This window comes from Triturus cristatus, chromosome 10 (genome assembly GCF_964204655.1).
Source record: "Triturus cristatus chromosome 10, aTriCri1.1, whole genome shotgun sequence".
In the NCBI taxonomy this organism is placed as follows: domain Eukaryota; kingdom Metazoa; phylum Chordata; class Amphibia; order Caudata; family Salamandridae; genus Triturus; species Triturus cristatus.
Window position 1 is genome coordinate 756,420,158 of NC_140593.1, and position 27,068 is coordinate 756,447,225.

The 27,068-nt window shown below is 42.8% G+C and overlaps 1 protein-coding gene across 1 annotated transcript in view; it reads right to left on the minus strand.

Annotated features, from left to right (window-relative positions):
- The window catches only part of LOC146789960 (ectonucleotide pyrophosphatase/phosphodiesterase family member 7-like), a 320,802-nt gene that overhangs the window by 261,345 nt on the left and 32,389 nt on the right, over positions 1–27,068 (minus strand). The window contains exon 2 of the mRNA XM_085628277.1: positions 23,457–23,602. Within this exon, the coding sequence (XP_085484403.1) occupies positions 23,457–23,602 (146 nt within the window). The remainder of the gene's footprint in view (positions 1–23,456; positions 23,603–27,068) is intronic.

Below are 27,068 nucleotides of genomic sequence, written 5' to 3' on the forward strand. Positions count from 1 at the left end.
CTTTGGCTTCTCCCTCTGTCTGCCCTGGGGTGGGACTATGTCCCTCAGTGCGCATCAAGGCCAAGGGTGGAGCTAACTGTTACTGACTCGCATTCTTAAGCGCACACCACTTCCCACAGTGTGAGCCATACCTGCAGCGGTTCCCTGCCCCCAGTTACCGCATCTTTGGTTACTCCTGCTTTCAGCACTGGGGTGGGACTATGTCTCCCAACGCGCATCAAGGCTAAGGGCAGGGCTGTTATTGACTCGCTCTCTTAAGCGCATGCCACTTCCAGCAGCGCTGGCCATTCCTACAGCGGTTCCCTGCCAGCACTTACTGCATCTTTGGCTGCTTCCACTTTCAGCATTGGGGTGGGACTACATCCCACCAGCACGCATCAAGGCCGAGGTTAACTGTTATTGACTTGTGCTCTTAAGTGCACCTCACTTTCCGAAGCATGGGATGCATGAGAAATGCGCCCGGACATGTGCCTGGGTGAAGACCTGGCTACTACGGGTCCGTCTTCACCTGTCATCTCCCGAAAGAGGCCAAGATGGGTCCCCCTCTTTCAACTACATTTTAAGGTATTTCTCTTATATATATATTTTTTTGGGGGGGGATTTTCCAGTAGATTCATTATGGGGAAATGTAAAACAAGTCCCCTGGCTCCTACCCCTGGTACAACGTTGGACGTTTTGGGCAGCGGGCGGTGGGAGTGATATGTGAGGAAATCAAACTGGCTAAGAGGTGCCTGTCCTTGTCATTCTCACCTGTCCCAAATGCCTCGCAGGGGCCATATGATGTTATTACGACATATAAAGGTCCAACCCAGACTAAGCATATTTCAATTGCCCCTCACACTTCTCCTGGCATAGAGCATACTGATCATGTGGAACGGCTGTAAACTCGCAACCAATCCCCAGTTAAGGGGTGAAAGCAAAGAGCTGAAGAGGGAAGAGGAAGAGGAAGAGGAAGAGTAAGAGAATCCCTCAACATACCCACAAAGCCCAAGTCAAGTTACAGACAATAACAACTTGCTCTTTGGAGGGGAAAAATCAGCTTCATTAGTAAAGGAGATTGTCCTAACATGTGTTGCAGTTGTCTTGAACCCTATTCTAACCCGTTTAGTGAAAAGTGAGGAAAACGTTTTTAATTTGAACCTTCTCTTTACTGAAGGGGGTCGGTTGGTCCTTCGCTTCCTGGATTGGTTGGCCCTGTTTTGAACCGAATGCCATCAAGTGGGCTACAAGCTCCAGAGGAGTCTGTTATTCCTGCTTCTTGGCGGGTCAATCATCCTTCAAGTGGGGCACAGAGTGAACCTATGGAAAGAGATCACAGCCTACAAACAAAATTAAATGAGAGACGTGGGGCTCAGGATAGAGCTAATGCCCTGTGGCCTGTTAAGTAACAGATTTGGTTGTCCTCAAGAGCCTAGGAAGCTTCCAATACTGCAACTACCTCCCCACGCAACCCCCCTCGTGATGGTGTTGAAAGGTTCCCCCCGCCCCCGAGGCAGAATATGATGGAGGACCAACTTATGAATAAAATGGTGCATTGAGTAAATGGTAGGCTCAGGACTGTCGCATCGTCGGATCATTCATGTCCGGAGAGTCTCATGGGTGGGTAACACCTCAAAATTGGACAAGAAATGTTGTCAACTTTAAAGATAAGGCGGTGACAAAAGACATTCTGTCTAGGCTTAACTTCTCTGGGCTACCGCCTAAGTCAATTGAAACACGCTTGCAGATATTTTTTTTTTACAGGCCATCAAGCCTGATAAATCTAGTCAATTCGATCCCCTTCCAACCTATTTCCAAATTATTTCGCTCATTGCACAGTTGGACCAATTGCATAAACTTCCTGTCCAAACTCAATCTCCTAGTCAAAGTTCCTTTCCAAATCCCATTTCCAGGTTGGAAATGTCCACTCGCGCGTCAGTAAATGATGGCTGGAGCCTTATTTCCTGGAACATTGCAGGCGCATGCTCAAAGAATCATAATCCCGACTGGTTTGACTTTGTAAGCTGGGCAGACATTTTCTATTGCCAAGAAACGTGGATTACTGAGGACTTTTACCTAGGTGGGTATTACGCCTTCTGCGAACTAGCCCTTGCTTCCTCAGCAGGAAGGGCTAAGGGTGGCCTTGCAACTTTTATATCAGTTCAAATTCCAGCATGTAAGGTCGCAAAAGTTTGGTCCTCGTCCTTTTTTCTGGTATCTTTGCTAGCCATCCCAATTGACTATGATATATTGTTGGTAAATTAATAATATTATAATTGTAATCAGCATTCGACTGTTGCCATAGAGAAATGTGATGAATTTCTGGACTCTTCCTACTTGGTAGCCAAATATAAGACAATTTTAATCCAGGTGGGGGATTTTAATATCATATTAGGTTAGGTTAGGAAAAGGGCATGTGGTTTCATGAACCAAAAAGAGGAAAATTTCACCTATTTGAAGCATAAACCATATGGGGAGGCTCTAAACATCTCATTTTGAAGCATGATCTTATGTTAATGTGTTACTTGGTTGGCAAAGAGAAAAGTAAACTCCCAACTTTTACAGGCAGTGTTAGAGGGAGCACCATAAATTTCATGTTTATGACCTCTGAGTTAGTTTCATGCTTTTTTTTACTTCAATATCATTGCAAAGTGCGCTTGTGGTCATAAACCTTTAATTTTATCGTTAAATCATCAGATAAAAAAATCCCTCTAACAATAAATGTCAAAACATAGAGTGCTCTAAGAAAAGGGGTATTAAAATCAAATGGGCGAAGGTGGATCCTGAGGCCTTTAACACTCGGATTGTGTCCCAGAATATGGTTACTGTTTTAAATTGCCTGTAGGATAATCCAGCGACTCACTCTATCTTAGAATGTTTTCATATTATAAATTGATCTCAAGGAAACTCCCGACTTAGGGGCTACCACATAGATGGTTCAATTTAGCCTCAACATTGGCACACAAGCTGCCAAAGGCAATATTTAAAAAAAAACCTCGGTCTCTAGACAATGTCAGAGCTACAAGAAGGTTATACAAATGCACTGTGGAGGACAGAAAGAAAGAGATCTGAGTTAAAGTATGGGAGGATCTTTCGGGAGAAGTCAGGTTGAGAGATAATACCTAATTTTGGAAAATAATGAAGCACCTGTTTTTTGCATAGCAAGATGCTTCGCGGGTTGGAGTATTGATTCCAGCAGATTTATAAGTGACCCATTTTACTGTGATTTTTCTTCTGGGTCTAATGAATCATCATCAACCCCTCTATGAAATGATATTAACCTCCCTGATACAGGTACACAGGCCCTCCCATTGGTAAAAGAAATGAATGAAGTAGTTAGTGCCATTGAGAAATGTGATTGTGCACTTGGGAAAGCGACAGGCCCTGATGGAGTCCCTGAAGATATTTTTAAATCCAACATTGACCTTTGGGCACCCTTGTTAACAAACCTGTTCAGAAATGCTATGATGGGCCAAATTCCAGATTCCTCGAAAACGGCTACAATTATTAATGTTTTATACACTGTTTTGTTCCTAAGATGTTTTAATTGCAATGATTTCTGTTAATCAAGCAATAAAGACTCCAATCAATCAGCTTAAATTATCCCTATTTATAAAAAAGGGGATTGGCACTTAGCATCATGCTATAGACCAATTTCGCTGCTAGATTCTTGCATGAGGATTTCTGATAGAGTGATATTGTCCCACTTGGAATTTTGGGCCATTGAAAGCAAGATCCTGTCCAAAGAACAGTTTGGTTTTAGAACAGGTATCGGGACTGTAGACCAGTGTTTAAACCTTTATACGATAGCAGGTAAATATGTAATGGCTAAAAAAGGAACCCTGCACCTGGAGTTTATTGACTTATCTGGCACTTTTGACATGGTAAATTGTTCAAAACTCAAGGCTCTGATGGAAAGTGAAAGATGGAACTCCTCACTCTAATTAAATGCCTACATCAAGACCTAACTGTGAGGGTTCATTTTGGCCCTCAGGGTGAAACTACCACTCAAATTAGATCTATGCAGGGTGTAACACACGGTTGTATCCTAGCTCCTTTTCTTTTTCTCCTTTACATAAACGGGATTTCTAAACATCTATCTGAGGTAGGAAAGGACAATCCACTAATTGGTAGGCAATCCATCCAAATTTTACTGTATGTGGATGATTCTGTGTTGATGATGATGATGAGAAATGTATAAAGCGCAACATATACCCTGGAGTGTCTAGGCACTGCCTTTGAAAAACAGAAGAGTGAAATTACACTGTAAACAATCACGTTTTTAGGCCCTTTCTAAATTTGGGGAGACTGGATTCTTTCTGCAACCTGGTAGGCCGAGAGTTCCATAGGCTAGCAGTTGTGGCTGAGAAACTCTTGCCTCCCCATCTAACCTTATTGACTCTAGGAACAATTACATTTCCCAGTTTGGCAGATCTAAGGGATCTGACTGGAGTGTATGGCTTTAGAAATATCTTCAGCTGTGTAGGCCCCACCTTATTAAGAGATTTAACAGCAATACATAGTGATTTAAATTGAATCCTCTTGGCTACAGGTAGCCAGTGAAGTAGGACTAAAGCTGTGGAGACTGGATATTGTTCTAGGCTGATCGCAGTTGATTTATACCCTGGTGAGTGGGTATTTTGACACCACGAGAGCACCCTAAAATATTGTGACTTCAAGGACACGGCTGAGACAAATTGAATACTGATGAAAATAGATGTGCAGGTCATGGAGCATGCCCACAATTTTTGGAAACAGTATCAAATTTAGAGATGCCCAATAGTATTCTTACTGCTGCATTCTGAGCCGTTTGAAGTTTGTTAATGTTACGCCTCGGAGCACTGGAGAAGAGGGTGTTGCAGTAGTCCAGTCTTGAGGATATCAGCACTGACACCACCGTCTTTCTTAGATCCATAGGTATTGCAGGAAGGATTTTCCTCAACATTTTCATGATAAAGAAACCGGCAGAAGTGGCCGAGTTGATTTGTGCCTCAAAGGTCAGCTTGGTGTCAAAGATGACTCCTAGGATTTTGGCTTTGTACACTGGATTGGGTAGGGAGCCAAGTTGGACTGGCCACCAATTGTCTTTCCAAAAACATGGATTGTTCCCCAGCAGCAAGACCTCAGTCTTGGAAGAGTTCAATTTCAGACAGTTGACTGTCATCCATTTTGCTATATGGCTTATACAATCGCGGAAAGTGGATGCTGTCTGGCTGGCATAACTGCTCACTGAGAATACGATCTGAGTGTCATCCGCGTACAACACTATGGCAAAGCCATAGCTTCTTGCTAGGCTGGCAAGAGGGGTGATGTAGAGGTTAAAAAGTGTTGGACTCAAAGAAGAGTCCGATTAGGACAGCCTTATGATAGGACAAGACCATAGGCAGAGCTCCAATCCAGTTTAAAAGGAGATTGTCTGTAAAAATACCGTCTAAACAGTGTCCCGCAATGTGGGTTGATTCCAACACAAGTTGTCTCATCTCTACGCTATCCATTTGATCTAAAAGTGCTTTAGTGTCTGGATCGGCAAATTTTTCCAGATGGAAATTAAAATCCCCTAGCACAGTGAAATTGGGATGATCAACTTTATGAGCTAAAAAGGTACCTAGATTATCTAAAAGTGACCTTGGATTTAGGTGGGCGATAGATTAAAATTCCGTTAAAGGAGTGTTGGCAGTACAGTTCGATTTTAAAATCAAAGGCTTCACAGTCCTTATTGTCCGTATTCACTTTAATATAGGACTTGAAGCTGGATTTGAGAATAAGGGCAATGCCCTCCATAAATTCTCGGAACGCAACAGCGTTCTGGATTAGCGATCTCACATTAATAAAAGCGCAAGATATTCCTCTGGGGTGTGCCTTAAAAGTGTAGGTTTGTGTATCTATTGGGGTATGCCGGATACTTAGGCTGCAGATTATGCACCGAACTCCACCCTGGGCTTGGTGGGGGTCACTGCGTGGTCCGGAACATGTTTTACCTGCCTGTTGTAGTTGGATAAGAGCATCTCGACTGTATTGTATTCTTGGTTTCGGATTGGCGGTAACTGACCCAAAACCGGCAGCATGGCCGGTGCCGAGCTTGTTCCGAGCGCTGATGGGCACAGACGGGCTTGCCTTTGGCATGTCAGCGGCGCCCCTCCTGGGCGTGTCTGCTGCGCGCCCGGGTTTCACCCATCTTAAGTAGTGACCTAGAGCCACAAAAGGCTAGACCGTCACCTCCCAAAAGATGGCGGTCAGCTGGAAGTGGATCAAGCTCTAAACTAATGGACCGATTCTCTCCGCAACAAACAGGAAAACCCGGCGGCGGACCAGAGAGCCGAACCCACAACAAAATACAGTGCAAGCTGAATGCCTGCTCAGCAAATGGCCTACAGGTCTTATTGCACTCTTTCTCCTCATACTTGGAAGAATAGGATCTAAAAGTGAATCATTCCAAATCATTTATAGTGATCTGTGGGCTTCCTCGTATGAGGGAAATCAGCTCTTGAGAAGGTGAAAGATTTTAATTACTTAGGGATCCTTTTTAGTTATTCTTTTAAATGGAACTCGCTTTTAACTGCAAGGGCACAAGAAATTAGTAAGAATATAGATAACATTTTTAGATTCCCCCATTTGGTGGGAAAGAAACCCATCAGAGAGATGCTGAATGTATATAAAAGTAAATGCATCTCTGCGTGGCTTTATGGAGTGGGTTTGTGGGGTACACCAATGCGCCAATCCTTCAATAGGTAGAAAAATATTTTATTCAGAGGTTACTTGCTTTTCCCTTGGGGACCACCACTCTGATTAATCATAAGGAATTAGGCCTCCCTTTTTTGAAGTATTAGATGGGTCTTTCCCCGCTTTTGCTATAGGTCAAGATTTGGAGAAATCCGGAGGCAGCCTTGGTTAGATCCTACGTTTCTAATTGCTTATCTCTGGATGCAGACGCCCGCATTCCTTGGATTGCATACTTGAAGAAATCCTTTGAGATAATAGGTCCGAAAGAACTGTTCGACTGTTAGACTACTGCAGAATCAGGGCCCCCCCATTCTGAGGAAATTTATACAACCGTATAAAGCCCCTAGATCCCTCCGATTGGACAAGGAGTCCCTCATCATCTTGCCGAGATTCAAGAAAGCCCGCACGGGTGGAAGGCGCTTCTCGATCCACACAGCTCGCCTATGGAACGCTCTCCCCCGAGACCTGAGAAAAGAACCTAACTACCTGCGATTCAGGAAACGACTCAAAACACACTTGTTCCCTTAATTTTTTTTAACCACATCTGTTTAAAATTGCTGTCCCCCCCCCTTTTTTTTCTCACCCCCGACCCCACAGGTGTAGGGATCCTTAGCGCTGGGATACCTCAGGGTGACTACGCGCTCTATAAAATTTTCTAATAATAATAATAATAATAATCCTCATTTGATAACTTTAAAATGTGAAGTGGAAGTTAAACAACGTTTCTCTAAGCAGTGTTCAGATCTGAGGCTACAGAGGAATCAGTATTTGGTGTTGTTTGTTAGATATGTACTGATATCAACTGCAAACAATTTAGGATCATCCCTATTTTGTTTTTTAAATCCAATGTATGATACATTTTGAGGTTGCCTTCCCTCTACAATGTGTATGGTCACATGATCTACCCACATGATGCTGTAATAATGTGGTTAAGCAAAGCACTTGTCACTTAATATTATTTTGTCCTCTATATGCAGAACCTAGGCTCTCACTTTTGTTCCCCATTTTACATAGATCAAAATTGAGAGTACACCAAGAAGGCCTGAGATTTTTTTACAGACTCTTAGTATGAACGAGACTTGTTATGCAGTGCTAAATTGTATTAGAAGGGTTCTATCTATTAAAAAAATGTATGATGTCCTTCTTGTATGACTCTATTGAGCCTGTTAATATGTTGCTTTTTTCGCCCAATGAAATGTGTACCTCTGATTTTAGCTGGAAAATGTATTTATGTATTTATTTAAATATCTTTTATGGCTTTTTGCTGAATAAAGATTTGTTTTGATTGATTGATTGAGTAGAAAAACAGAAGCAAAAAAGGTTTAGATTCCTCTGCAACAAGCAGGGCAGAGTCAAGAAAATTCAACACATTTCTGCGGTCTGAAAATAAAGCTTTCTTAACCATAATCATAACTTCACCATCAGTAACAGCTCCAACCACTTTAATGTAGAGCAATTCATACAATGATGAACACGGCAATGAAATTAGGGTTCAAAATTTGTTTCGCAGTTTAATATGTCATTCCTCACAAATGTTTTAACCACATGGGAATTGAGAAATGGCAAAACTCCTCCCTCGCAATTCAGTGCAGCCCTGTACATGCCTGCCCACCTTTTCCACGTGTTTCCTGACTCCCTTCCACACACTGAATCTGTACTTAGATATAGATTGCAAACAGTTCATTGAGTCAATGCTCTCATGCTCTCTAAAACCTGGGCTCAGTCGGCCAAGGAGCACTCAAGTACTATCATAATAAATAATAATAATAATAGTAATGATAATAATAATAATCTGCATTTGTAAAGCACGAACACATCACCCCTTAGTGTTTTGAGCTTGTGACCATAACATAAATCAAAACAACTGGTTTAGTGCTGTAATTCTTGGGATTGGACCCAGGGAGCTCAATGTCAACAGGGACATGTTGGGACTTTGTGATTGTCAGTTAGCCCGAGGAAGTTTGCCCTCCAAGGGTGTAAGCTGTTTGTGTCTTCTATTTTTTTTAACAAATATATATATTTGTACCAAACTGATGACTCAGCTGTTTTCACCTGAACCCAGTAAGTGGCCTACTCAAATTTTAATGCTTCAACGGAATGCCTTCATCATCTACATGCCAAGGGTAGAGTCTCAGAGCTGGACAATATGTGGATTTTTCCTGACCATCCCTCTGTGGGAACTGATTAACAATATCCCTCACTGATTTTGTGCGGGAACTGATTAACAGTGTCCTTCACTGCTCTCCAGGTCCCTCCAAGCTCTGGTGATTTTATTAAGTTTGGAGTCTACATTGTTTTGGTGGGCATGCCACTCTAACATGATGGGGACCATAATAGGAAACGATGACAGAAAAGACTCTACAAATATTCTTCTACCCTTGTTTATGGGTTTATCACAAGTAGATTGTTTGTTGTTCTTCATTAAAGTCTGGGTCTTTCTCCTATGAGACACTGCAAGTTGAGCTAATCATTTTAGAAGCCCGCATTTTTTTAATCATACCTGCAAGCCTCAATCTACAGATTAATAGTGCTCGAAAAGCACAGCTCTGATTATGGCAGTGTCCCCCAAACTACAAGCTCTCATATTCTTCACCAATTGGAACAGGATCAGAGTGCTGCCTGCTGGTGACTGAATACCAGCGCTGGTTAAATAATTGTTGCCCTTGCATTATGTTAGAAAAAACACTTTTGCCAATTAACATTGACCCAGTACAACCGATGTTGCGTGACACAAGCTAAGCATATTAAGGCCCCTCTGTTGCATAGATGTCATTTGGAGGTAGTCAGGGGTCACAGCTATGCCCTCTAGCTTGCTCTCTGCTACTTTTGTCACTTCCTTTGCGACCCCTGGCCTCAGAAGGGGAAAAACTTTGCCCTCCTCTGAGGCCGCCAGGGATCACAAAGGAAGTTCCAGGAGAAGTAGGGAGCAAGCTAGAGATCATAAGGCTGCAACCCCTGACTACCTCCAAATTACACCCATGCTGTTGGCTTGATACAAGGATGTTGTGATGGATTCTGCAATATAAGGCCTAAAAGAACCACTGGGTTTAGGTGTGTTTACCTTCAACATAAATGATCTTTAAATCCACTTTTTGAAGCTCATCAGGAGGGCATTTTACCATATACAACAAAAGTGACTTCTTTAAGTATTTTTGTTTTTTGGATCTTGCAGACGGTACATTAGCAACCAAACTCTGTTTCTTGCATTGGAACTTGTGAACTGCAGGTATTCACAGATGAATGTTACAGACAGTAATTTGCTTCAGCTATCTTATTTGAAGTTTAGTCTGTAAATCCTGTAGATCATCCTGCTCGAGATACCCTCCCATTTAGTTGGCTTCACCGTGGTAGTTGTTCGGAAATTTTGGATTCACACCTCCTGAATCTCACAGAATAAAATGTGCCCCTGCTACCACTCGGTTTTCTTTGTCCTCAGGACAGACTCCTTATTTTACAGGGCCTCATTGAACATCCTCTTGGCACCACTACTCGTGATCTCTGCTATGTCTTGTCTTATCCCTGGACACCATGAAGCCGTCTACTTCTCCAGATGTTATAAAGCCAGGTGATTAATCTGCGCCTCTGTCCCGTGGCTGATTGTTGGTTCTTTAACCCCTGGTGTGGTGTCTCAATGTCAAATGCCACAGTGGACCTGGAACAGTTGATCAGTTTCAAGCCTGCTCTGCTTCTTTACCCATGGATGGAAATCCTAATTTCACCCCAAAAGGCAGAGATGAGGGCATCCTAATCATCGCTGTAGTACACAGTCCCATGTACACCTAACTAATGTGTACCATTATTTATTGTATCTGCTAGGGCATCTCTTAAGGGTGTTCAGCGTCTTCCTCAGTCATCCTTTGCCAGATCTACACTTTAGTGGTGAGAGCTCCCAGAGCTAGTGTCAGATGTGTTGTTTGCCTGGCCATGACACTATCTCAGCTACACAAGGTCCCTTTCTAAAAACAAGGGCAAGGGAGGTCTGTTAGAAAACCCCGGGCAACCGAGGTTAGCAGTCACCCGGTTTTTCCCAACACAAGGGGTAGCTTGGCTCGAGCGGTCGGGGGTCAGGCACCGTGTTAAGCGTACGTCACACCCTCACAATAACCATGCGTTCATCCGTTCCAAAAACGACTCTACACCGTAAAAATTTATGAAAGAATCTCTTTGTGTTTATCTTAATTTTCTCTTAGTTGCAGGATTATGTCACAAATACAATACAAAAGGATTTTCTTCAGAAATAGCAGGTCAATTAAATAATAACACTTTACAGGTGCAATAAATAGGATTAGGTCATAAATACACAAGGAATAAATAGAGGTGCGATAAATACATAGGGCAAATAAATACTGTCAGACAATAAATACCAGGCAGGAATAAATACAGTCAGACAATAAATAACACTCCTTCAATGAATAATATAAGCAGTCAAACAATTGCAAATCAGATCACATTTATGAGGTAGATTGATTTTACCATGCCCAAGTACAGCTTGTGGTCACTGGGGTGGCCTGGGGATGTCCCACCTAGTGTGGTCAAGGCTGGGGCCTAAGCTGAGGTAAAATGAGGGTACCCTAAGGTTCTGGCTCACCAACTACACAGTCCCTCACACAGGTCCCTGCACCAGTCTCAGTTCACCCCCCCTAGCACCCTCAGGTTGGTCCTAACACCCCTCTAGCCCCTAGAATGGTCTTGTAGGGCTCCACAGGGCCTCAGATGCCCTTTCTACCACTTACTGCCCTTTTTTCGTTGTTCGGCTCCGCTCGGCTCCGAGTCGACGCCGTGAGACGGTTCCGGTTCGATGTCGCGTCGTTCTGTTCCACTTGACGCCGTGTCGATGCCGTCTGGCGGTTCCAGTTCGATGTCGGGTCGATCCGCTTTACCTGACGCCGGGTCAATGCCGTGAGGCGGCTCCGGATCGATGACACTGGGCGGCCTCGGCTCGATGTCGGGTTCCGGCGTCACAGGGTCACGGTCTCCCCGCTTCCGGGCGACTCCGGAGTGCGACCTCCACTCCCGACCTCCGTCGGCTCCACTTCGGGTTCCGGCGACTCCGGAGTGCGATCTCCACTTCCGACCTCCTGCGCGCTTCGCCTCGACCTCAGGCGACTCCGGAGTGCGATCTCCACTCCCGACCTCCTGCGCGCTTCGCCTCGACCTCAGGCGACTCCGGAGTGCGATCTCCACTCCCGACCTCCTGCGCGCTTCACTTCAGTTTCCGGCGACTCCGGAGGGCGGACTTCACTCCCCCGTCGACGCCTCACCTCGACCTCAGGTGACTTCTACTTGACCTCCGGTGTCTCTCCACGACCTCCGTCGGCGCCCTCACTCGACCTCTAGTGGCTCCGGGTACGACGTCTGCCTTCTGTCAGCGCCGCTTCTCCACCTCGGGCTCCAGGTCTCCAGGCTTCTCGACGTCGGGTCTCCAGGAGGATTTCACCAAACAGGTTAGGAACTTGCTGTTCTTCTCCTTTAAGGCCTGTTCCGGCTGTTCAGGTCCTTAAGATGATTTTCTGGTCTTTATCCCGCACAGGGCACTAGGCTGGGCTTGGTCAGTAGGGACTAGCATCAAGGGTGGGTTTCTGGACCCCACTCCAAGCACTGGTTTCCACCCCTGCTGCCTCACTCCTTCCTCCTTCTGTTTCTCTGTCCTCTCCCTTCACTAGTCAGGTGCCAACTGCCAACTCCAACTGCCAACTCTGAGCTGGCTTCCCAACATTCTAAACCTGCCTCACACTGTCACAGGGTTCTAGAATGTTCTGGAAGGTACTAGTAGGTTCCAGCTAGGTCTCAGGTGACAATGGGTGGCCACCATTTTGTGTTTCAGGCCCTCAGACAGAAGTTCCAGGGGTAGGGAAAATGGCTCCCTGACCCTGCATCAACACTAAAAAGTCTGTTGGTTCCCATAAAGGAAAAATACTAACAGGGTTTGAGGCAAAAGTGGGACAAAATAAATAATGATGAGGAGGGACCACCCAAAGGGCTGACAGGTCTAACAAGGTCCTTAACTGTTATCAACAAAACTGCATTTTAAATTTACACTGACCGCTGGATCCCTAGAAGGCATCTCAAATTGGGCACTATGGGCCTGAGTCACAAACTGCATTTTGTAGTATTTAAAGAAGTACTCTAGTGGTACTTCATACGTTTTACAAACATGGATTGCAACCTACACATCTCCTGTTTTACTCTATGGGAATATCTCCACGCATGTAAGTGTACTACACAGGGCCTCATTACTAGTTGGTCAGACTTTGCTGTAAAGATACTGTAAAGCAGGAATTTGAATCACTGGCTAATATCACAGCAGAACAGTCCAGCCATTATGAGACTTTTGCCAAATGAGAATAATTACTTGGACGTGGACTTACTGGTTTCTTTCCTGGCAGTTTTTCATTATTTCATTGAAATAAATACAAGTTTTTTCCACCACCTCTGAGCAGGTGGAAAGTGCCTGTGGGCCTGCTGGTAGTGGGTGGAAGGGTGGGGTTGAGGGTTAGCGCAATGGTCACACTTGTGTCTGTCTGGTTGAACATTATCTGCTCCCTCCTGGACTGCTGCAGGAAGTGGGTTGGGTTTGGGCAATGCAACTGGTCACAGCCCCTGTCATGCAGCAAGTCTTACAGGCCTGGAGTGCCCAGGCCTGGAATTATCCGGTCTGAGGTTTTCAGAACTGATAATAATTCAATGCCCAGACACACCTATAATAATGACTTGGGTTATGTCACCAGGAGGTATCGCTCAGGGTTAAAGCAATCGACTAAAAATGAGACCCTTAGTAGTAAATGTGGGAGGGACTGGGGGAGCGGTGAGAAAATGATGAAATGCCTACCACTGAAGCAGGGGGTGGTAGGGAGAAGCAATGAGGAGGAGAGGAGCTGGCCTAACGGCTAGGGCGGTCGACCTTGAATCTGGGGAACTGGGATCGAGTCTCAGCAATGACACTGAACATCCTGTGATTCTGGGCAAATCACTTAATCTCCCTGTGCCTAACAAAAATGAATGTGTGTTCTCATGTAACGTAACTGGTGCTATGTAAAGTGCTCTGATACCCGATTCGAGTCAAATTTGCGCTATATAAAACTCTGTGAAAAAACTGAAGAGTTTTGGGAAAGGACATACTAATACACCCACCCACAAAAGAGTAAGCCCATTCCTATTCACAACCTATATTTTTAAAGTTACTACAGCCTAAAATGACGCACAGCTGTCTTAAATGTATTGTACTCAGCCTTCGAGTAAATCTAGACCCACATATGGCCACTCACACGTACTACTACCTATCCTAGTGAAGGTGTCATTTTTTCAGCTTATTTTAAAAAAAAATGTATATAATATAAATTAATATATTTTAATTATTTACATATTGAATACATATTTAATTTAATGAGTTACTTTGCAGTAACGTCTTTTTTTATTAGTTCTAGGTCAATAATAATTATTTTATATGAATTTACTTTTTTATTTTGTAAATCTATACTCAAAAATGATGAATAGCAAAGACGTGCAGACTCACTCCTAGGTGCAACAGTACATTTATCATGAGTAAATCTAAACATCTGAATTGATCTTTGTGAACTGACCCCTTAGATGCTTGGCATACTAAAGCCACCATTTATTTTACTTGGGTGAGATGCTTCTTGTTTGCGTAGTAGATTTTAGGCCAAGGGATATTTGCACCATTTTTGCTGTGAAATGTAGCTGCTTGGGTGTTATGCTCATTGATTTGCCTGGTTAATACCTAGAGCCACAGAAGGCAACCATGGCAAAGGCCTTTCTAAAATCCAAGCAGACATACCATTGTTCTTTTTTCTGCAAGTCCCTGGTCTAAAAGAAATCTAATAGATCATCATGGCATGATCTGCAACTAATGAAACCAAGTAGTAAAACGTTCTAAAATTTGATAGGTTGAATATCTTGAAGATATTACAAAAATATTGTTTTCATATATTCTCTATGCATTTTCCTCTGGTGGATTGGAGTTTCAAGCCTAAACTGTCCCCCTTCTAAGTATGTGGTGATGGAATGGAGTACACTGGCTCCTCTCCAGGTCTCCAACACAACAGCTGTCACCTGTGAGCAGATAAAAAAAGGCTGCCAATAACTTCTTTAACTCCGTTAGTATATTATATTTTATCCCATCAGGCCAAATTCCCTAATTTTGCAAGTTTCAACCTTGCTCTTTCTTCTTTGAATAGATTTCTATCCACCTCATGAATGGTCTTAAATGGCAAGCTGATAAATCCAAAGTGTGGCATGTAAAGAGAACCCGTCGCTCATGTTGTCCCTTCCTTTGCAGTGCTGATTTCTGGGCAATGATGAGCTGTGCAGTGTGGTGGTTCACAGTTGCAAAATCATTTGTGTCCTGTAGGAGCCGTTGTGCCGCTCCCCTGGGCCAGGCTGTGCTGTTAATGAGTTCTTACATCAGGAATCCTGCCTAAAATTGGCAGGACTTACTTATGGGGTTTCCTTGCCAAGACATTGGTCATTGAGATCCTGTTAGACCTATCAGTCATGGGGTGGTCTTCCCCCACACATGTTGCCTGTTTACCTCCAATGTTTTCTGAAATTAGTTTTTGTTGGCCTTGGTACTCTGTGCACTTTACTACTGTTAACCAGTGAGAAACTGCTTGTGCTCACTCCTTTAAACATGGTTTGATTGCTGTAAACCTAATTGGCATATTCGATTTACTTATATGTCCCTTGTAGAGTGGTGTACCCAGGGTCTGTAAATTAAATGCTACCAGTGGGCCTACAGTATTTATTGTGCCACCCACTTAAGTAGCACCCTAAAACATGTCCCAGACCTATCATTGCAGCCTGAATGCCATGTTTCTAAGCCTTAAACTCCCCTTTTCTTACATATAAGTTACCCCTAAGTTAGGCCATAGGTAGCCAATAGGGGGGAGTGTTGTGTACTTAAAAAGTTGGACATATATTTTTAAGTTGTACATGTCCTGGTAGTAAAAACTCTTTGAATTTGTTTTTCACTACTGTGAAGACTACCTCTCCCATAAGATAACATTGAGGATTCGTTATTAAATGTAACAACCTGTAATTCCTAATTGGGAGCAGGTAGATATGTTATGTTTGGTACCTATGAAATTGCAATAATAAACCCTCTGTAATGGTAAAGTTGGATTTTTCATTAGAATTCTGAAATTGCCACTTATAGAAAGTTAGAATTTCCCTGTCCGTAGACCGTAGTGCCTGCAGCATGTCTTAGGTTATATGACTGGGTATAGCTGACAGTTAGACTTTGTGAATTCTCCCCAGACAGTTACACAATAGAGGGATTAGTTGTGCCTCAATTGGCAATCTGCTGGCAGGAGGGGGACGGAGCTGAACACAGCCTCACTTACACCTGAATAACCTGTGCTGTGCCTTCACACAAAGGGCCTTAACAACTCTGCATTGATTCTGTGGCCATCTTGGGAGCTAGGCCAGAGGAGTCAGGAAAATCCGTGCACTTCAAAGAACCTTTCCAGAAGCTTCTCCCACCTTCCAGAATAAGGGCACCAGGGTATAAAAATAGAACTTTCAATCCCAATTTCAAGTTCACTTCTGGACCTGTGGAAGGACTCTCAGAGGACTGCCTGCTCCTGTGACCTGCTGTGCAATCTCCCAGATTGCTGATGTACCTGTAAGGACTGCTTTGCTGCAAGGAGCCTGCCTTGAACCCTTTGAGGCCAGCCCTTCTGTTGAGGCCGCATCTTCACCTGCACCCAGGATTGCCAGAAGTGACTCCAAGGGCTAGTTTGCTGACCTACTGTTCAGAGCCACAGGGACATAAAAGGCTCTCACCATCTTGAACCTGCTCTTGGACCCGGCCTGAGTGAGTCCTGGCCCCCAAGAGGTGTCCCACCAGTCCTGAACCCTTGGTTGTGGTGCTAAAGATGCCCAGATTATCAATTTTCAAAACTGAGGACTTAAAACTTGGCCAAAAAGTGCTCCAAGAACCAAGAGGAGACTGTGACCAACCTGCTCACCTACCTGTCCATGGTGCATCGCCGGTTGGATTGACTTTGCGGCATCTCCCACTGCGTTCTTCTCTGCAGCAGCAAATCAGTTTCAGTGGTCCTTTGCCAAGGGGTATCCAGCCTTGTGGAACTTTCTTTGGCTACAGCTATCTGCTTTGTCCCGCTGGAGTTTTTTGCCTGTGATTTCGGCAACTAAATCCGAACATAAAAATATTCACCGCAGCTTTGACCCAGGGCCATCTGATGATGACATTCCTAACTCGGACTCCTCCTGCAACCTTCCCACACTGAACTTTACCTTCTTAGACATTTGCCTTCAACAATTTTTTTAGGTCCGAAGGTGAGTGCTGACATAATCCAATTCTTGTATCCGAAGCACACTCCATGGCAGTCTGCCTTAACTTTCGACCTTGACCTGGTCTCGCACAACTAGTTGTCAACGGTTGGTGCTTTGATGTTTTATGCTCTAGCATTTACTAAAAACTGTAAAGATTCATTACTCCAGTTCTATTGATTAAATAGTTGTTGCTTGCCGTTAAATAACGAAATAAATAAACTAGTTAGGAAACAATACTTGAATTACTCCTCTGAACGTTATCACAGAATATTACTTTTAAAAAGGAGGAGGACTCGGGTAAAGGTTAAGCTAAGAAAAGAGAGGCAGGATAACATTTGGATTAAATTGAGAGAAGCAGCCTCTAAAGGCCAGGTAAAAACCTTTTGGTATCTCATCGGGGAGGGATGTGGCGCTAGGTCTCGATCATTTCCTGTGACCATAGAGGAGCACAAATGGGTTTGCTTTATTCAGGATCTGTATGCTGACAATGCAATGGTAAATAAGTATGTAGTATTAATGGAAGATATTTTACCGTATGATTCACCATCTGAAAAGGAAATAGAAATGGCGATTAGGGAGATGCGCTCCTCCGGAGCAATGGGCCCCGATGAATTACCAATCACAGTGTTAAAACAAAATAGTGTACTGTGGAGTAAGATTCTCTATCCGGTGTTCAAGCACTGCTATGCAAATAAATTGGTTCCCCCCTCCTGGAAGGGGAGTATAATAGTCCCTTTATTTAAGAAAGGAGATCGGGAAGCTCCACAGAACTATCGTCAAATTGCACTTCTTGATGCAGTGGGTAAAGTTTTCGCTAAATGCCTTGTGCCCCAGATTAATGATTGGGTGGTTGCGGAATTTTTTTTACCGTTGGAGCAAACCGGGTTTAGGACAAGGCATGGAACAATTGATAACCTAACTGCATTACAGGTAATAACTGAAAAATATGTCAAGGTTAGAGGAGGAAAAGTGTATACAGCCTTTATAGATTTCTCCACAGCATTTGATAAAGTAGATCGTTTCTTGCTGTGGAGAAAATTGTCTGACCTGGGTATGCCAGCTACCCTTTTGGAGTTAGTTCAAGCTCTCTATACGGACACTTGGTGCAGAGTCCTAATGGGTGGGGAAAGAGGTCTCTCCCAAACTATCCCCACTTCAAATGGCCTAAAACAAGGATGTTTATCAGCTCCCTTACTTTTCTCCTTATATATTTCTGATCTTCCTCACAATCTGGTTCAAAGTGAGGGTATTGCCCCGTTATTGGGGGGAAAACCGATTGCATGTTTACTTTATGCAGACGACATAATAATACTGGATTTAATGCCTAGGGGATTAAATAGTCGTCTGCAGGCATTACATGAATTTGCAGAAGCCCACTATTTAAAGATTAATATATCTAAAAGTAAAATTATGTGCATGCACGGAAGAAAAAAGATGCAGTATGGGAATTTTGTATGGTCTGTGGGTGGCCAAAAATTGGAATTGGTAAAATCTTATGTTTTCCTGGGAAAAGTAGTGTGTGGCAATCTAAGTGATAAAGCCCATATAGAAAGTAACATCTGTAAAGCTACCACGCAGGGAAAAAGTTTGGGCTCCCTTTATAGATCTACTGGAAAAAGACATTTCTCATTCTTATTAGATGTTTTCCGTGCAAAAATACCTGCTTCTCTGTTATATGGTATTGAACTGCTTGACATAAAGAAATGGGGCTTTTTAAATACAACAGAAGGACACATTTTAAGGAGCCTAGCCTCAGTCAACTCTGCTTGCCCAGTGGCTGCCCTAAGGTTAGAATTTGGTATAAGAAGCAGTTGGGTACAGGGTCTTGCGGGGATAGTGCGATGGGTTGCAAGCCTGGTAAAGGGTGATCCTGGCACATTAAGATTTTTAATCCAGAAAGAAATATTAGAAAATCTGAAGGAACAGTCACTAGTTCTTAAAAATTTTAGGATTGCGGTTGATTTGCTTCAATTAGATGAGTCTCTGCTTTTCACCCTCTCACCATATCAATTAAGGGCCATCTTGAAACAAGCCAGCAGGGAATTAAGTTTTACTAGGGATATGGACGCTCGCACCCAAAAGAGGGGTATCCATCCATCTATAGATTGCTGTAAGATAAATAAAGCACAGGCTTATATTTCCTGGAACCTGCCCCATGGAGTGCGCCGCTTCTGGCTATTATTGAGACAGGGTATGCTTCCTTTAAATAATGTGTTGTCTAAATGGTATAGTTCCTCCCCGATCTGTAATCTGTGTAATAACTCCATTCAGGATGTTAATCATGTGTTATTTATTTGTCCCGCTTTACTATTGCATCGACGTAAATGGATGAGACCTATCTGCCTACAATTAGCTATCCTCTCAGCGTCGGCACTAAAGGATTCTATTTATGAGCCACCAAATGAAATGTTTTGTTATGGGATTGTTAACTTTTTTAAGTGTTTTATAAATTTATATTAAATTATATGTAGGAAGTAACTATTAACTTTGGTTTTAACGCGATGTTTTAGTATTTTGGGCATAAAGTATATTTTAGTTATCTCCTAATGTATAAGAAACTTGTTGCACAAAACTTTTATATGTAGCTGGTTATCTAATTTATGTGGATCTCTTTGGAGTTCCAAGAGCATAAATAAATAAAACTGGAAACTTGAAACTAGTTGTTGTTTGGGTGTCAAGTAATTTATAAAAATTCACTGTATTTTCCAAAATTGGTTGTGTTTGCGCTTTATTACTATTTGTGTGCTACATAAATACTTTACACATTACCTCTAAGGTAAGCCTGACTGTCCCACACCCCAGTCAACCAACAACCCAATTTCTCACATATACATACGGTGCATTAGTCCACAAGAATGCTGAAGTGGCTAATGGAAAGGGCTTTAGTGTGTGTTGGAAGCAGCCTGCCTCCCCTTCCACCCTTCAACAGAGAGGTGGATCTGCTGCTACAGTACCTCTTGAAAGCCATAGGATGTATACTGCCCTTACCATCCCCACCACTCCTCTCACCACTGTGCTAGGAAATAGCCACTGCTGACTGGGGAAGTAGATTAGGTATAAAGAAGCAGTTACCTTTTGATGGACAAATGGAAGATGGTCATACAAGTTATTTGGCAGGTGGATCTGGTGCTACCTGTTAGTGACTACAAGAGTCTAGGGTAGTTGTGTGACTCATTTAAGCATGAATGTGATACCTGATGAAAAATTTCTTTATAGGACAGAAACCAACACTGTAGCTCCCTCTGACATTTTATTTAAAGCAGGATCTGCGCTAGGCATGGGCAGTGTGGGCAGCTGCCCATGGCCTCGCACTCAGCCCACCAGCATGGGGCCCGCACCAGCGCAACACACAACGGGCCCTCTTGTACCCCTGCCGATCCAACTGAAGGAAAGGTGTTTCCTTGCAATTGGGCCCATAGAAGAGGGCCCCCTCCCTGGGCCTCTCAGGGATGGTGGGGGAGGCCTAGGAGAGGGTGACGCTTCCTCTTGTCCTAGTTGCAAGGAGAAACATTTTGCAGGTTTTTCCTGCAATTAGGCCTCCGGCCCGGCTGCCCATTCAGAGACACTGCGGTACGCCCTTTGTCCAGCACTTTAGCCCACAATTTGTACACCTTCAGCTAGATAGGAGCTGTAAAGGAGGTACTTGTAAGTCGCTGAGAGGAGAAGCTGCGGCCCAGGAGGAGTCTGCACAAAGCAGCTTCCGGAGACTTGAATGTGTCATTACTGTAAACTAGAGGGGCCCCACACATTCCCTTTCTGACCGGGGCCCCAAAAATCCTAGAACCGGCCCTGATTTAAAGGGGCGTTTAACTGCAGTTATATTACCAGTGTTACTGAATCAATATATGTTTATGTGTCTTCTTTTCTCTGATGTGTTATTAAAAATAGAATTGTCTGTGACTTTTAATTTGAAAGGGCGAACTGCTCACTTGTGGTAGGACAGGTATGCACGGATTACAATGGAGATGTAAGCTTTCTTATTGATTAAAAATACATTTGGTGTTAAGCAATGTTTTGGTATTGGCGAAGGCAGTCATCTGACCCAAAAATAAAGTTTTCCAAAAGCCATGATTTTGGACCTGACATTCTTGGAGTAGTTTTCCTCTAACGTTTTTCCTTCAATCCTCCTGCTTTTGTTGACTTCATTTTCGCTGGCCTTAGGTCTCTGCACACTTCATCCCTGCTAACCGAAGTGCTAAAGTGCTTGTGCTCTCTCCCTGAAATATGGTGAACCCATGGGCACATTTAATTTACTTGTAAGTCCGTAGTAAAGTGGTACTTAATGTATCCAGGGCCAGTAAATTAAATGCTAATAGTGGGCCTGCATCACTCATTGTGCCACCCACTTAAGTAGTCTTTTAAACATGTTTCAGGCCTGCCATTGCAGCCTGTGTGTGCAGTTTAAAACTGTCATTTCGACCTGGCAAAATAAACCTTTTGCCAGACTTAAACCTCACTTTTTAATACATAGAAATCCCCCTGGGGTAGGCCCTAAGCACCCCGTAGGACAGGGTGCAGTGTATTTATAAAGTGGGCATGTATTTTTAACTTTAAATGTTCTGTTAGTGAACAACTCTTAAATGTGTTTTTTACTACTGCAAAGCTTACCTCTCCCATAGGATAGCATTGGTTGCCTTATTACATTTCCAATTGGGAGCAGGTGGGAATATCGAGTTTTGTGTCTAAGGAATTGTAGTTTAAAGCCTTCTTTAATGGATTGTAAGTCACATTTCTGAAAATGCTACTTTTACAAAGTTGGCATTTTCTTGTCCCAACCATTTGGGATCTGCAGCCTGTGTCCTGGGTCACCTGACTAGGTGTAGCTGGCAGTTAGCATTTGTGTATTTCTCCCAAACAAAATACAGTGAGACAAAGGGGAAATAGGTGTTGGCAGGATGGGACACCTCTGTCAGGATGAGGGGGGGTTACTGTCACCTACCACACTTTACATCAAAAAACCTCTGCCTGAGCACTCACAGAGGGTTTCACACTAGTCGTGTGTGCCCCCAGACAAGCTAGGACTTGGCAGGGGGGCAGGATATTTCAGATATCTCTGTAGGGGGGACTAAGGAAGTTTCTCCCACCTCAAAGTGGGCACCAGTAATAAATAGTGGACCCTCAGAACTAACTCTTCAATACACATCTGGACCAGTGGATGACTCAGAAGAAGGACTGCTGTGCTACTCTCCTGCAAGAAGGACTACTGCTGCCTGAGTGAGAAGGACTAGACCTGCATCTTGACCCCAGGACCACGGGAGTGCTCCAGGGGCTAGCTGGCTGGCCTCCTGACTAGAGCCTCAGTGACACAAAAGGCTCCAACTACCTTGATTCCTGCACCAGGAATCTGCCTGTTGTGAGTCGTGTCCCCTCAAGTGGTGCCACCCCAGTCCTAGACTCTTGGGAGTGGGCCTAAAAGTGCTCTGCTAGCCCGGTTATGGTTTCTTGGGCAAAAGCAATGCAGAGTGACGCATCTCTGCATCAGAACTGCTGCTGACCGATGCATCTCCGATGCAGGACTCCGCAGCTCTATGAAACTACTGCTGCACGACACCTTCTCGTCCGAAGACCTAGCATTGCAGTCCCGCAACTCCTTGAAACTGCTGCTGCATGATGCATCCTCGACACAGGACCTTGCACCAGAGCCCTGTAGCTCCCCAGAATTGCTGTTGCGTGATGCATTCTCGATGTGGCATCTTGAACCGCTCCGCAACCAGGATTTACAATACTTTGTTCATTGACCCTAGCTTGGTCCCTGTATCCAGCCTGTGCTCCTTCACAGGACCTTGTGACTTTGTCCCAGTCCGGCACGACCAGATCACCACAGTTGGTGCTTTGTGCTTTTAAACACTATTTCTACATAGATCTTTGAAATTGAAAATCTCTGGTTCTACTGATTGGATTTCTTGTTGTTTTGATTAAAAATACATCACATTTTCATTTATTTTTCTAAATGGGTGTGGGATTTTTCTTGTGTTGGTATTTTACTTTATCACTGTTTGTGTGGTGCATAAATACTTTACACATTGCTAATAAATTAAGCCTGACTGATTTTGTGCCGAGTTACCAAACAAAGGGCTAAGCACAGGCTAATTTGGGGTTTTCCTTTGTTTCACCCTGACAAGCATTGTGGTTGCTGCTTGAGTAGGGTTTCAGCCCCCTCAACCAGTAACACTATTTCTTACACATGACAAAACCAAACAAGCAGTGGAAAACCCCCCAAAAGGCTGGCAATTAACACTGATTGTATTGTATTTGCTAATGATCGTAGACAATTGATGTAATCAAACATTACCTAGAATAATTACAGTCCATCATTTGATGATCTGAGAATGTTTGTCTGTGGGAGCAAGGTAGGTGAAAGGTGTTCCTTTGAGGATTTAAATGGTTGTTCCACAATGTTCAGATATAGATGTATCCAAGTGTGAAAGGTAATCGCCAATTACCTGAGTTTGAGCTGTAATCCACAGAGGCAGTACACCGTTGTCCCACCATTCGGTCTTGTTTTGGGTTGCTTTGTGGGAATACTTTTTCTGAGTTTCTGGATCAAACATCAAATTATGAATGACTCCGTGCTCTTCCACCCAGCGACCTAAGGATTGTGGAGAAAGAAAGGATGTACAAAAAGTAACACAACCTGGATTCCTTGAATGTTGTCATTTTGATTCAGATCTATCTGCAACACTATTTGCTAGCAACACAGCTCATTATAGCAAATACATAACTATATATAGCTATAACCACTTAATAAGTACAGAAGAAATTTCTAGACCATGTGAATTGCCTGCCACACTTAGATGCATCCGTTTTACTTCCTAAAAGATGTAGCATTTGTCAACCAGGTAATGTCACGGTCGACAGAGTAGATACTCCCAAAAAATAAAAATGTATTCACATAAGGTACAGAGACTTGCTGTTTTATAAATGTTATCTGCCGAGGTAATTACTCCTTCTCCCGTCTGGTTCTTATTTCCAAAACTCTTTTACAAATCTTAAATGGTTCATCAATGAATACATTAATTTCTCAGGATTTTAACGAGCAAGCAAACAAAATCAGTCAGTCGAGTTGCAATGGTATCTCTGGCTAAAGAGCTTTTTTTGTTCCTAACCTCCACTTTCAATTCAACAGTCGTTGATCCTTTCTAAGTAAATTCAGGATCAGATTTACTAATTTTGTGAACCATCCCAAAGTGACAAAGTCAGGCAAAGAGGCTCAAAGCAATGAATTGGTATTTACTTTCCAGTGCAAAAGGTGCAATTTTTCAGCACCAAAAGCACCAATTTTCATATAAATGGTTTAAAATGCCATAGACTTTGAAGGCACATTCATTAAATATTCAACTCATTTGCTGGTGTACCAAGCCATTGGAACCTGGCGCTCCCAGGAGTTGACTGCATTTTTTCAAAGTGTGCTGTAGGTGCTTCTACAGTGCTGCCAGAATCTTGCCATTTATGCTGTCCAAATGCCATAGGTGACCCTTATTTCAAAACTTAACTCTGTTTGCCAGGTTCAGAATTTTGTCTTGGTTGCCATACTCCCATATGTCAATTTGTCCTCCTTTATGCCAGGAATTACCTCCAATGTATTTTCTCAAGTATGCCATCATTTTTTTCACTGGTTCACTATATGACATAATTACCTCTAGTATGTCAATACCAGTATTTTACCATAGGTGCCCATGATGCCAAGAATTACTCTGAGTGCTAGTATTTTGTAACAGGTGTCTATGATGTTAAGAATTACTTCAAGTATGCCAGTGCCAATATTTTGCTATGGGTGTTTTCCATAAGACAAGAATTACCTTCAGTATGCCTGGGCAACGGCAGACTAACTAGCAAAACACCACATTCTCACTCACTCACATTCTCTAATCCTCTCTTACACTCATTCTTATTCACTCTCACTTGCAATCAGGCTTAATCTTACTGACCCATTCTTATTCACTCTGACACATGCATACTTACTGACACTCAATCCCAGAAATTCTCACTCACTACCCGTCACTCACTTTCACTCAAAAAAGTCAAAATTTTTATTATGATTTGGAACTCAAAGAGATCCACATAACATATACACAAAGTTTTATAAAAAACAATTCACACAATATAAAACATACTGTATTACACAAAAACGTAAATCAGTATGTGAACATACTCTACTTTGATAAAAGACCCAATGGACAACTAAAGTGCAAATGCGCAATTGAATCAGTCAAACATTACAAAACAATTCTTGGATATTGCAGGAAACTATCCAAGCATAATTAAATTCACAAAGAAATAGTGAAAATATATATTACAGCGCAACACTAATAGAGTACTTCTGTTTATACAGTAATCATCAACTTTACTGAACAATACCAATACAGTAAATCTATTTATACAGTGCAAAATCTTATGACCTAACATGCACTATTCCTAAAATTCGGGGCCAAATACAGTTCATATAGTTACAACATACAAGCAAATATAAAAAATGTTGAACATTTGTTCAACATATCTGAAAAATATTGAGCAGACTTTTTCCGATGGTAGTACAAAAAGACATTTCTGGGCCTCCACTACTGAAGTAATATTATATTTTAAAAACAATGGTCTTAACAGTTGACATCATACTGGATGTAGGAGAGGGCTAACAAATAACACAAGATTTAGATCTTGGACATAATTCTCACAATGATCACAAAACCTCCCATCCTTAGGTTATCTTTCCCAGGCTCCAGTGATAATTCGTAGCGGAAGCAAATTCAGCCTTAATACCAAAATAGTTCTACACACACCATGAGGAAGGTTCCTTAGAACATGCGGTTGTGGTTTTTTACGAATGCTAATCTCCACTACTATTTCATTCTCGGCATGCTGAGTACACAGTACAATATTCCTTTTCCGACTAACTTCATAAATTGATTTTTTGATCATATTTTCAGAATATGCCTTGGGAAGGGTGCCACCTCACTCTGACCAATTTCAAACATATCCAAAGCATTCACATACTTTGAGAATATGGCACCTCTTCCCTTCTAGCAATAAAAAATTTAAATCTAACAGAACAACATCATCAGCGTAGAGAAGACAACCAACATTCATTATTCCTACTTTAGGTGGGTCCCCTTTACGCTGTCAACTCTGTTAAGTAAGTCATGGATGTAAGGGAGAAAAGAAAGGATGCAAGTAAGCACCCCTGCTTTAAACCATTGTATGTCTCTACTGGACAGACCCTGGTTCCCTGTATGTCTCTATTTTACTGGACAGACCATTGTTCCCTCACTCACACACTTTTACACAGACAAATACTCACACTTAGACACACATACTCACATATATACACACACTCTCTTTCACTTAAATACATTCTCACCTGCAAGCACACACACAACACTCAGCTATAATACGTTCTTTATTATTATTTATCAGCTAGCACCAAAGGTCACGTTCCAGCTAATTGTTCTCCATTTTCTTATTACTCTAATAGTGAATAATTGAATAATGAAAAATTAACAGAAAACAAGGAGTGCATAGCTTCTCCTGGGTTTTTGGCAATGCGCTTGCCACTTTAGAGGTCTGAGGTCGAAAAGGAAGTGCAAAGAATCACAAGGGGCAAGCCAGGGGTTGCAGCTGCGACCTCTGACAACCGCTAAATGACTCAATGACAATAACAAGGAGAAATGTGTTGATTTCTCAAACAAATCCAAGGCATTTCATGTGTGCTGAAGTTCACAGCACAATGCACTGTGAAATGAAATTAAATGAAATGAAATGAAAATGTGATTTATAAAGCGCTGCAGTTGCCCTGAGGCGTCCAGGCGCACTGTGTGGGATCCTTCAGAAATGTCACTGCAACAGTTTGCTTTCAGTATAATTCCTATGCTGTACAGGCACACCTTCCCTTCTGTGAGGCTGTGTGCCATGCAAGACAGCCTTTAAGAGCATGAACGCAGAGAAAGACAACAGCAGGACGCCCGTTTTAACACAAATGGCACTGTTTTTCTACATTTGCGCAATGCAATGCAGCAACATGATTTGCTTGAGCTGTTTTGGGGTAAAAATTGTGAATCTGC